This window comes from Hippocampus zosterae, unplaced genomic scaffold (assembly GCF_025434085.1).
Source record: "Hippocampus zosterae strain Florida unplaced genomic scaffold, ASM2543408v3 HiC_scaffold_273, whole genome shotgun sequence".
NCBI lineage: Eukaryota > Metazoa > Chordata > Actinopteri > Syngnathiformes > Syngnathidae > Hippocampus > Hippocampus zosterae.
In genome coordinates, this window is record NW_026262841.1 from 28,824 (window position 1) to 39,861 (window position 11,038).

At 53.5% G+C, this 11,038-nt stretch overlaps 3 protein-coding genes across 3 annotated transcripts; all 3 read right to left on the minus strand.

Moving 5' to 3' along the window:
• Positions 1 to 469: 469 nt before the first annotated feature.
• On the minus strand, positions 470 to 1,958 carry LOC127594818 (uncharacterized). The gene is made up of 3 exons (XM_052056582.1): positions 1,738 to 1,958; positions 928 to 1,449; positions 470 to 878 (listed from the first exon to the last, which is right to left on the minus strand). Exons 1-3 carry the CDS (start codon positions 1,956 to 1,958, stop codon positions 470 to 472), a joined length of 1,152 nt encoding a protein of 383 aa, XP_051912542.1.
• A 2,729-nt stretch (positions 1,959 to 4,687) lies between these two features.
• On the minus strand, positions 4,688 to 7,326 carry LOC127594819 (uncharacterized). Its single transcript, XM_052056583.1, is given in 3 exon segments — positions 4,688 to 6,046; positions 6,401 to 6,736; positions 7,201 to 7,326. Coding segments are annotated over 3 exon segments (1,821 nt in total).
• Positions 7,327 to 7,346: 20 nt separating this feature from the next.
• On the minus strand, positions 7,347 to 10,028 carry LOC127594820 (serine/threonine-protein kinase rio1-like). Its single transcript, XM_052056584.1, is given in 5 exon segments — positions 7,347 to 7,496; positions 7,575 to 7,875; positions 7,877 to 8,547; positions 9,009 to 9,131; positions 10,008 to 10,028. Coding segments are annotated over 5 exon segments (1,266 nt in total).
• Between the last annotated feature and the right edge of the window lie 1,010 nt (positions 10,029 to 11,038).

Here is an 11,038-nt window from a genome sequence, read left to right on the forward strand (position 1 = left end):
TTTGGAGGCTACACGTAGGCCAAATTCGATTCTGAAGGAGAGTTCGTGGCAGACAATTCCGGCAAGTCTTTTTTGTTCAGCCTTACCAAAAACTGCATGTTTGAAATCCACCAGGACAGGTTGAACAGGGCAATCCTGGGCAACCCTAAGATGGGGACCCTAGTTTGGAGACGGCTGTGATCTTTACCTCAGCGACCAGTGCCACCTCAATCGGCTCAGTGGCACTCGGATCGGCAAGACTTATCGGCTGCCAGCCGGAGTGGAATATGACTCTCTGGAAAGCAGGAGCCTGCTCGCAGAGGACAGCAATTTCAAGGTGCTCGAGTACGAAGCATTTGCAATGATTTGATGACGGTTTGACGGTTCATCGGGCCTACCAATTTGGACAGCCTCTTCCTAGTGTCTCTTTGACTGGGTCATGGATCCTCCAAAACCGGAGGGTCTCATCCCCGGAGCCAGTGACGATCTGCTACCCAGAGGGAGACACGCCCATGTACAGGACTCTGTTGAGGTGGCCGGTCAGGGCGGCGATCTGCTGCCTCTGCCGCAGGTTCCAGACCCCCACCACATTTTCCGAGAATCCGTGGCACGTAACCAGCTCATTCTCGAGTTTCGAGAAGGCCAGGTTGCAGATTTGAGAGTTTGTCCGGATCGTGTCAGTGAGTTTGCTGTTAGAAATGTCCCAGAGCTTGATGCAGCGGTCCGAGCAGCCTCCCCCTGAGGCCAGCACGCTGGACTGGTGGGGCGACCAGGCCACTGCCTTGACTGCGGCCTTGTGACTGAACCTGCAGGCCGGGTGGTCAGCCCTCCTCATGTCCCAGACCAACAGCTGGTTATCATTTCCCCCCCGAGGCCAGATAGTTTCCAGCCTTATGCCACTGCAGCCCACAGACCTAATGACTATGAGACTCCAAGTGCACAACATACTTGCCACTCCGCTCGTCCTCGACCTTGATGGCTTTGTCTCGAGAGGCAGTAGCAACCTTTCTGTCATGGGTTGCAGTCACACCGATCCGCATTTGGTGGCGCAGCACGCCCCTGACCTTTTCTTTGCGGGCGACGTCAATCACGTGCAGGAACCCTGTCTCGTCCCCCAGGTACAGGGTCGTTCCGTCCTCGGAAAAGGACAAGGAGCTGACATTGATGTAGGGACCATTGTCGAACAGGGTCTCGGTCCTGCCCTGCTGATGTGCCCAGGAGTACACCTCAGTCCCTAGAGAAACTGCCACCAGGTCCTTTGAGGACCAGGCGAGAATGTTCGAGTAGAAGTCGTCTTTGAGGCCGGGCGCGTCTAGCACTCGCAACGGGTGCTTCGGGATGTACCGAACTGCAGGCTGCGCCTCGTGGTCAAGCGTCTCACTGCTGGGCTCCTTATCCGCCTTGTAGTGTATCACCCGCCTCGAGCCGGAGAGGCCAGCCGACCGCTTGAGCAAGGTCAGGTAGTTTTTCCTACGAGATGATCTTCTGAGAGTTTAATTAAGGTCTTCAGTGGCGAATACGCTCTCCAGGTCATCAGAGACAGCCTGGGACAGTCCGAAGGGGATGAAGCGGTCTCCGGGAGGGTGCCGGCCGGTTATCATTTTAATAGTAAAGTTATCCGGTCTTCACGAAACCTTCCGCCCGTCGATATGCAGGTCGAACTCCTTCTTGCCGTAGGCGATGAACTATAAGCTCTGGCCCTCCTTGCTGCGGAACATCGCCTGGATGTCCTCCGCGAATTTGGGGTGAGGCTGATACCCCTCCAGTAACTTGGAGAGGGGCAGTTTGACCTGCTCCCGCATGGCCGAGATGGTCCCCATGCCGTGCTCCTTGACGAACACGAAGGTGCGGTTGAGGGCCCGCATGGCATTGAACACGCAGCTGGAGTTATGCTCCTGGTGCTTCATGTGGGGCTGGTACTCGTACATCCAGAAGGTGGAGTTGCACTCGTTGAAGGAGGTTTTGTCCCAGACCGTCATCGAGTTGGTGTAGTACTAGTCGGTGAGCAGCCTGTGCCGTACTATCCGCAGGATGTCTTCTCGGTATGAGAAGAATGTGAAAAGCTGCTCTTTGAACATCCAGTACCAGATCTGCGCTAGGTAGGCCTCGGCCTTGTCAGGGTCCATGACCCCGTCGAACCTTGAGAGCTGGCTGACCAGCCCGTCAATTCCCTTGCGCCACTACTCGTCCTCAAAGAAGGAAAACTTGTACTTGCGGTACCACCCTACCACTCGTTCCACAGTCTGCTTCACCAGCGAGTTTTCGGCCTGGTCAATCTCGCGTCTAAGTGAGCTGGCTGTGAATTTAAGGCCGTACCGCTGCGCCTTGATCTTGGTCTGGAGAGCACTGTCCAGCCAATTGTGCGGCTGCCCGGCCACGTAGTCCTTGAAGGTGGGTGCGGCCGTGTGCAGATGGTTGACCGTCAGGAACCCTGCGGGGGGGTTCATTATTGTGATCAGAGGGGTCTTGGGCCTTCCTGCAGTGAGGTCAGGGTAGATAAACAGGAGAGGGTAGGCGGGCTCGCAGAACAGAGCAGCGATGTCAGACTTGGCGGTGATCAGAAGAGCCGCGAATGGAAATTCGATGCGCTTGGTGGGGATCTTCCTTTATGCGACCATCTCCAGGACGTCACTGAACAGGCGTCGGACCCTCGGCTCGTCCTCATGCACCCTCCTGACCTTCTATCTGACCTTCCTGGTGGTATCGATCTGCGGACTGAAGATCGGTCCGAACTCAGTCTCCAGGAAGTGACTTTCCATGACCTCGCGCATGCCCTTGACCTTTATCGAGCTGGTCCTGTTCTTGATCTCTATCCAGGCTTATGCCTTTTCGTTGTAGTACTTGCCTTTGAAGAACTAGACGTCCTCGATGTTTGTCCGGTCCACTTTGAACCCCGTGAACGCCCAGGCGAACTGCTCCCCCCTACCGAGTAGCAGCAGGGGCAGTCCTGGGATCGACACTGCACTGAAGACAGCTCGCCTGCCCTTGATCTCCATGTCAAATTCGTCGAACAGGAAGGGCTGAGGTTCAAGATTGTTGCTCTCCAGGGAGAAGTAGAGCATCGGCTCAGCATCTTGAGTGAAGTCCTTACCGAGGACAACTGCCCTGCTGTACTTGATGAAGTCGAAAAGTGCAGCCATCGCGGGGTCGTAGTAGAACCCCTCCATGGCCTTGTATTCGTCCAGCGACATGACCCGTTCAATCTTGAACCTCTCGCCCTTCTTGAACTGGTAGTCCACAATGGAGGAGTCCAGCAGGGTGTTGTACCCAGTCAGCCCCCTCACCTTGCCTCGGAACCATTCGTAGAAGTAGTCGTGGGTGACGATGAACCGAACCAGCCGCCACACGTTGTACACCTGCTCCTCCTGCCAGTCCAGGCCACACTTTCGCAGACCCTTCACATACTCCTTGACAGCCCAGTCGTCCTCGACTGCCTCTTCCTCAGGCTCAGGGCTGCTCTCCTCTTCATCCTCGAATTCCGCGAACTCGTCGTCAAGAGACTGATCCTCCTGCTCGTAATCCCCGTGGGTGTAGGCCTTGTCGCGGCCGATGAACTTCCGGATGTAGGCATCGACGGCTGCCAGGTGTAAGCCGTGCTGCTCGGCGAGTCTGCCTTCTGCAAGTCTGCGCAGGTCGTCGAGGGGGAAGCGGTCGCAGTGCGCGAGGGCCAGCTCCTCGAGCGAGCGGATGCGGGCGGATGCCAGCCAGCAGCAAAGCATGAAGATTGGAAGGGTCATTCCTTAATTTTGCCGATGACGGACTGGAAGAACACGTCGATGTTGGTCATATTGAAGGAGCTGCTGAGCTCGAACTGCTCGTAGGGCTGCCCCGATTTGAGCATGCCTTTGGAAAAGGAGATGAGCAGCTTGAAGCGCTGGGGGTGCTCCTTGTCCACATGCAGGTTCTCGAAGAGCCGCAGCACGATCGATGACAGGTAGCCCAGCTGCGTGATGTTCTTGATTTTGTGGATCTCGTCCCCGCAGGAGTCCAGCAGGGCGCCCTTGCCGCCGAGGGTCAGCAGGAAGAACAGCGAGTACAAGTGGCTGGCCGAGGTGAAGTACAGCCGGGTGCGGATGTGCCGCCAGAACACGCTGTCCTCGCGGCTGCTCTCGGCCCTGCGCTACTTGTACTTCCAGAATTCCTCCTCGAACGAGTGGTGCCGCCAGAACACCAGGTTGCTGTAGATCTTCTCAAAGAGCGGCCCCGCGATCCGCAGGGCCACTGCGATCTTGGTGCTCTTGGTGAGCCCATACTCCGAGCGGACGTAGTAACTGCTGATGTCGGCGGCCACCTGGTAGAACACGCTGGGGTCGTACTTGAGCAGCCGCAGGACGTCCATGTTGTGGTTGCTGTCGAACCGGATCGTGTCGAAGATCTCGGGGATCTTGCTGACATCGAAGCGGTCAGCCTTCTGGTCGTAGAAGTCGATGGCCAGCTTCTTCCAGCGCTTGAACATGAGCAAGAAGGACTCCCGGCCATAAGGCGACACCTCGCGCTCGCAGTCTAGGTCCTTGACGGACCAGCTGGACTTGATGTCCTTGGGGTTGATGTAGTAGTTGTTCTCCTTGATGTTGAACTTCGACTCCATCAGGCTCAGCAGCTTCTTGCACTCCGCGTGCATGAACTCGAGCTTGTCCCGTGTCATGCACCCGATGCAGTCGTCCAGCGGCTAGGGCAGCGGCGTCCGTGAGTTCAGGATCTTCTCCAGTTACTCCTTCACCTGCAGCTGCAGCTTGTTATGGTTCTGCTCTTCAGAGCAGTCCAGGATCGCCTGCGCCTTGGGCTTGCGGTTCACCAGCGAGGCCATGATGGGCGCCAGGTCACCTTCCAAGGACAGGAACCCCTTCAGGAAGGCGCTTGCGGTTTTCTGGCAGCGGCCCTCGTCAGAGGAGTAGGTCTTTAGGTCGTGTCGGTAGGTCGAATGCAGCTGCAGCAGCCCTTCCTTGTCCTCCGGGTAGAGCAGCCGGAAGTTCTGTCCAAGGTTGAAGGAATCGTTCTCTCCGTCGCAAGTGAGTTCGCCTCCCCACTTGACGATCATGAGGGCGCTGGTGACCTGTCCCTCGGCCACGCTGATGGCCTTGAGCTGGATCTTGCGGTTCAGTCCTTCGAAGTGGCCGCCAATCTCAAGCACCGACTTCAACTGCAGCAGCTTCACCACAGACTCGCAGCCCGTGTAGTCCCCTTTGTTAAGGATTTCGTTAGTAGTTTCCCGTAGCTTTTCAAGGTCAAAGGAACTCTTTATCTTGACCTCCTTGGTGCCGCCATTAAAGTAGGCCAGAAAAGCTGGCTCCTCCACCCTCATCTTCATCTTCTGTTTGGGCGTGCGCTCCCCGTGGCGGTAGACTGCCACTACCGACCGCAGTTCGTACTCCGTGATGTCAGTGGCCCCCTCCTCCGGCCGGAACTCGTTCATGGCGATGTTGGTAAACCACTGCCCGCGCTTTATCTCTTCTTTGATCAGGTGGGGAGCGAACTTCTGGAGCATCATCCGCTTGAGGATCATGGCGCAGTCCTAGAAGTACTTGACGCTGTTCTTGACAAAGGACCACCCGTTCACGTCACAGACATAGCTCTTGCCCTACGACCTCAGCAGGTCGAACCCACAAACGTTCTGCCCGAACACCTCCACAATCCGGCTGGCGATAAACTTCTCGGCGGGAGTCAGGAACACCGGAAAGCGAGCCTCCTTGCCGGTCTCGGTCCTGTGGACCACCCCGTCCAAGGAGGGACTCTTGCGGGCCTCTGCGTGCATGTACTCGGGGCCCACAGTGTACACCTTGATATCAAAGCCGTTAGTGGGAAGGAACTCCTCGTAGATGTAGTTGCTGTCCCTGCGGATTGAGTTTACCGTGGGCTCGAAGGAGCTGCTCTTGTTGCCCACCTTCCGGAACAGGTTCTTTCGCCCTCCGCCGTCCTTGATCGGGTAGTAGATGCAGATCCGGTGGTCCTCGGCGTCGAAGGGCTTTTCCACGAAGGGCTTTTTGAGTTTAACCCCATTTATCATCAGGTACTCATCGTGCTCCTCCACTTCCTTCGTGCAGACGTCCTGCGTTTTTAGTAGGCCTAGCTTTTAGAGCTTGTTTCGGATATCTGCCTCCCCCATCGTGTAGCCCCGCGTCTTCAGCTTCTCCCTTTCCCTCTCCCTTTCCCTTTCCCTCTCCCGCTCTCTCTCCCTCTCCCTTTATCTCTCCTTCTCTCGCTATTTCTCCTTTTAATTTTCCTTATCAATTTACCTGTCAATGCCCTTAGCTTCTATATTGGTTTCGGTCATGATATAATTAAGCACGGAATCGAAGTCCTCTTCAGTGGCGTCAGGATTGAATTTCCGAGGCAGGTCGCATGACTTCTTACAATGCAGAGGCAAATCACTTTAGTCGCCCATCTTATACTTCTGATACAAGTCTTAGGAATTTCGCCTCACGAAAAAATGCTTGACGATGGGAATTGAGTTTTCCTTTAACTTTTGGTAAACAAGGCTTCGGTCCCAAAGGATAGACTGGCTCTTCAGGTCGTTGATCATGAGCGGCTTCCTGAGGTTGACGTACTGTTCAACCTTCGCAAAGGGGAAACCAGTCGAGTAGAAAGTTATCAGAGTGTCGACCTAAGGCCAGACTTTGACCGGCTCGCGCATGATCATGTCCAGAGAAAAGATGACGATCTCGATGTGGGGGCCCTCTATTCGCGTAAGAATTTCTTGCATGGGCTTGCTCTCGGTCTTTTTGGGCATGGCACAGACCCCCAGAGTGACTTTGTCTCGCTTGGCATTTTCCGCACTGGGCCTGAAATCAACTTCGGCGCTGTGCTTGGACTAGCTGCTGGATCGCTTCTTCGACTATTCCTTTTCGCTCAAAGAGCTTGACCTCTTCTTCTCATCGACTGATACTTCCATCAATATTGATTTTCGTTGCTCATTAAGCTCTCGGGATGGACTCTTCAGCCTGGCACAGGTATTCCTGGAGTTTGTGCCGGGCGGGTTCGACGTATTGGGCCACATCGCCCCGCCAGATGAATGCGTTTCCGAGTAGCAGCACCAGCAGCCAGTTCGGTAGCAGCAAGCACACCCCACAGCCCCACCTCTATTGACCCCGCCAAGGCGATAATCTTGACGATGCGTGGTTCGAACACTATTTCTTCGAGCATTTCGGCGGCTGTCGGCAGGGCTGACGAAAGGAACTAAATATCTTCCGAAAAGTCGAGTTCGATCGGAACACGGAAAGCCACTTTGGCCTCCATAGCGAGCAGCCCGAAGACGCAGAGCTGCAATGCGGCGCTAACCAGGTTGCTGCCTAGACGCAGGTAGAGAACAGCTGCTGAGAACAGGCAGCTGGCGACCAGAGTCTTATTCATAATCGATTTAAAAGACACATTCACTTTTTCTTGGTGAGTGCCTTTTTCAGGTGCTTGGGCATCTTGGTTTCCCTCTTTTCCCGCTTCTCCAGCTTGACCTGGTGCTTGCGTTCCTGCTTGCTCAGGCCCTCGTACTTCTGCTTGCCGCCCACCTTCCTTGCCTTCTCTTGCTAGTCAGTTTGTTCGTCCACGGCGCTCGCGCACTACTGGCTCTCTCCGTCCTCTTGACCTTAGTCCTGCTCGGGCACCTCCTCCAGATCTTGGGCAGCTGCGTCCATCACGACTCCGGTGAGTGCGTGGTACTCACTGTTTTTCCTTTCGAGATCTCGTTCAATTTCCTAAAGGGAGAGGTCTGCCAGCGTCCTAGGGATAAACCGCTGCTAGAACAGCTAATCCTCAGGCTCTTCTTCGCCAGCCTGCTCCATCAGCTCCTCAAGGTAGACATCCAAATTTCTGATGCTAAGGTCCGTGACGAAATGAAACACACTCCGACGGGCGAAAGTCAGCACCCCTCGTTTGCGGAAGAAGGCCGTGACATTGGCGATGTCCCTTAAGGAATTCCAGGGCGTAGAGATGATCGTGCTCGACCGCGTGCGACATGTCGATCATCACAACTTCACCCTCGTGATAGAGCAGATTATACTCCGACAGATCAGCATGCACCAGCTTGCACTCCTGGTATAGGGTCCGCATCATCTTCAGCAGGCTGAGGTATGCCTCGTGAAGTTGTGGCACGGTCAGTTGCGCGAGGTGAAGCCGGGGGGCGGCCCTCATGTCACGCCCCACGAAGCTCATCAGGAGCACATTGTTCTTGACCTAGAGCGGCTGCGGGCTGGCAATTTTACCTTGAATGCGTTTCAGGTTCCGGAACTCTTTCTCCGCCCACATCTTGACCATTTTGCGGGGGTTGCTCGAGCAGTGACCCCTCCTGAACCTGAACTCCCCCTCCACGTATCGACTCCTATCTTTAAACACCAAGATACTTGTCTTGAAGATCTTGACTGCAAGTTCAGTTGCACCTTGCTCCGCGTAGTAGACGTTAGCTTCCTTGCCTGTGCTGATGCACCCGCTGACTTGGTCGACTAGCCCCTGGTGCACCATCTTCAGCAGCAGCCGCCGAGTGCGCGGGTCCAGCACGAGCTCCACCGTGGCGCGGTCGGCCTTGTCCCTTCGACGGGGCTCATCCTTGCCCCCACCATAGGTCTTGAGCTGAGTCTGCAGCTGGTGAGAGAGGGGTTCCACAACGATGAAGCGATCGATAGGGCTATGCTGCAGCTGGTAAGGCTGAGGGTTTTTTTGTCTTTCCTTGGTTGGTTGACTGACCTAATAGTCTGCCTCTGAAGAACTGTCGGACAAGTCACTGGCAGACATGTCGAGCAGGCCCACGTCCTACTACGCTTGCTATTCCTGCTCCGGAGCGAAGTCCGCGAATTCCTCGCTGATCATTATTTATTCTTTAATGTCGCTGTTGATGTCCAAAATTAATAAATGAGACTTTTGAAACCGCAGCAAGGTCAGTAATTTTCAAGGATGTTTGAGTTGTTGGCAGGGCTGCTGATCCCCCTGCTCGTCGAAACCGCGCTGTCGTTGTGCTTCTTCTTGTGCACAATCAGCTTCAAAGGCTTCCATTACAGCTGCTTCGAGCTTTATACGATCTTGCGCATGTGGAAGGTATTGCTGACCTTCTTCACCTGGTTGTTGAAGCCCTGCAGGATGTCGATGATCGGGTCCTGCAACAGATGCTCGGCAGCCTCTCGGTAGTCCTTCTTGTATTTTTCAGTAAAGTCGTCGTAGAGAATGGTGTGCTTCAGCAAGTTTTATATCGTCCCAAGGTTGCTCTTTGCTATACTTGGCTGTAGAGACCTATTAGTTAGTTTCCTTCGGAGCAGCAAGGCGCTCTGGCTCTTCATGTGGTTGAACAGCTGCCGGTGAGCTGCTAGCTCTTTTTTGTTTTATCGAATCATTTCTCGTTGGATAAGCCGCCATTTCCCTAATTCCCGGTCCTAGACTGTCCTTTTATTAATCATTTTAATTGAATACAAAATCTACAGCTTCAGGTAAAATCAACTTGAGAAATTTAATTATTTTGGTCGGTTTGTAAAGACGATAATATTTTGTTTATTAATCAATTTTATTGATGAAGCGAGACATTCCTAGCCCGTATGCCAAGTCGCACTTAAAGCCTGACTCGGCTGACGGCAGGATCATAAAAACGCCGTCCCCTGAACGCTATTTCAAAGTGGCAATGCCCAACAAACCAGCTAAGCAGCGTGAGGATCTAACCGTACCTCCAATCAGCCAAGTATAAGAGGAGTTTAACACTTCATTTGAAATTTCGGTAACTCCACCCCGTGCCACCGAAGTATTTGCCTCGACTAGGGGCAAAAACTTTCTGCGCAGGAATCTGGAGGAAAGCAGAATCTCAATAAAGGCAGAATAGTTCTCAATAAAGCAGGAATCACAGTATCGCTCAATGCCGCAGCCCCAAAGATTCACCAAGCAAGGCCTCTCCGAAGTGATAAACGCAAGCCTGAAGCAGAAGAGAGCCAGCGGTAATTTATGACCAAGCGCAAGAGGCCAGACAAGTGAATACCCTCAAATAGCAGGTCATCTGTGAAAACAAGACTCCGCCCAAGCGTGGACTGATTATGTCATAAAAACAATCTCCCGACCGCGCTCACCCCAATGTAGGCAATAGCCATTCAGGCGCAAGCACACCCCGGTCGGCTAGGTCACCCATATTCAAGAGAGAAAGCCTTGCCAAAAAGTAATTAGAGGTTCCTTTCATAACGATTGCTCAAAGCTAGAAAGGCTAAGAACCCGACTTAAGCGGAAGCCGCTAGATTTTGGCCTTGCAAAATCAGATCGATATCGAAACCACCGCCAAAAGGCAAGCCTACTCCAAGCTCGAGCAGTACGAATCGGACATGGTTCATCTGTCTGAGGAAATGATGGCCTTGCGGAACGAGCTCTCTAGGGTGAAAATGTAAAACAAGCACTTCAAGGCAAAGTATGAGTCCTAGCCTAAGGCCGTCTGGAAAAGCGGAATCTCCTACACGGAGGAAGATGAGATTATCAGTTGTAAAGAGTGCCGCTAGAAGCAAATCGAGATCAATCGACTTAAAAAATCAAATCGGCATTCTCGAGGCCGATTTGATTTTTTAGAAGGAATTAGGTAGAGCCCTGGAAGTGTCTTGTGAAAAAAAGGACAAAAAAATCGACTAGCTTGAGGAACAGCAGCTGGCATTGAACAACCGGGTGAAGAGAGTGCTGGGACAGGTCGATGATTGTTACCGCTTAAGCGATGTCAAGATACGACTCAATGAGCTGCAAAGAGGTCTTGACTGATTTTATATCATTATTTATGCTTTGTTTTATCATCAGTTTATTTGTGATATAAATATTTAAGTTACTATCGTTTTCTGAAATTATAAAAATAAAAGCTTGTTTTGATGAGAATTTTGCAATTAATGAACATTATCTTAAATTTTTTATGAAGTGCAAGGGGTTGGGGTTGGGGTTGGGGTTGGGGTTGGGGTTGGGGTTGGGGTTGGGGTTGGGGTTGGGGTTGGGGTTGGGGTTGGGGTTGGGGTTGGGGTTGGGGTTGGGGTTGGGGTTGGGGTTGGGGTTGGGGTTGGGGTTGGGGTTGGGGTTGGGGTTGGGGTTGGGGTTGGGGTTGGGGTTGGGGTTGGGGTTGGGGTTGGGGTTGGGG

What these genes read in the sequence shown, in the direction of transcription:
- LOC127594818 (XM_052056582.1), bottom strand. Translation starts at nt 1,958, where the DNA reads ATGACGGTCTGGGACAAAACCTCCTTCAACGAGTGCAACTCCACCTTC. An exon ending in CTCTCCAAGTTACTGGAGGG is followed by an intron (nt 1,450 to 1,737) that starts GTATCAGCCTCA and finishes ATCATCTCGTAG; the next exon opens with GAAAAACTACCTGACCTTGC. An exon ending in GAGGACGAGCGGAGTGGCAA is followed by an intron (nt 879 to 927) that starts GTATGTTGTGCA and finishes TGTGGGCTGCAG; the next exon opens with TGGCATAAGGCTGGAAACTA.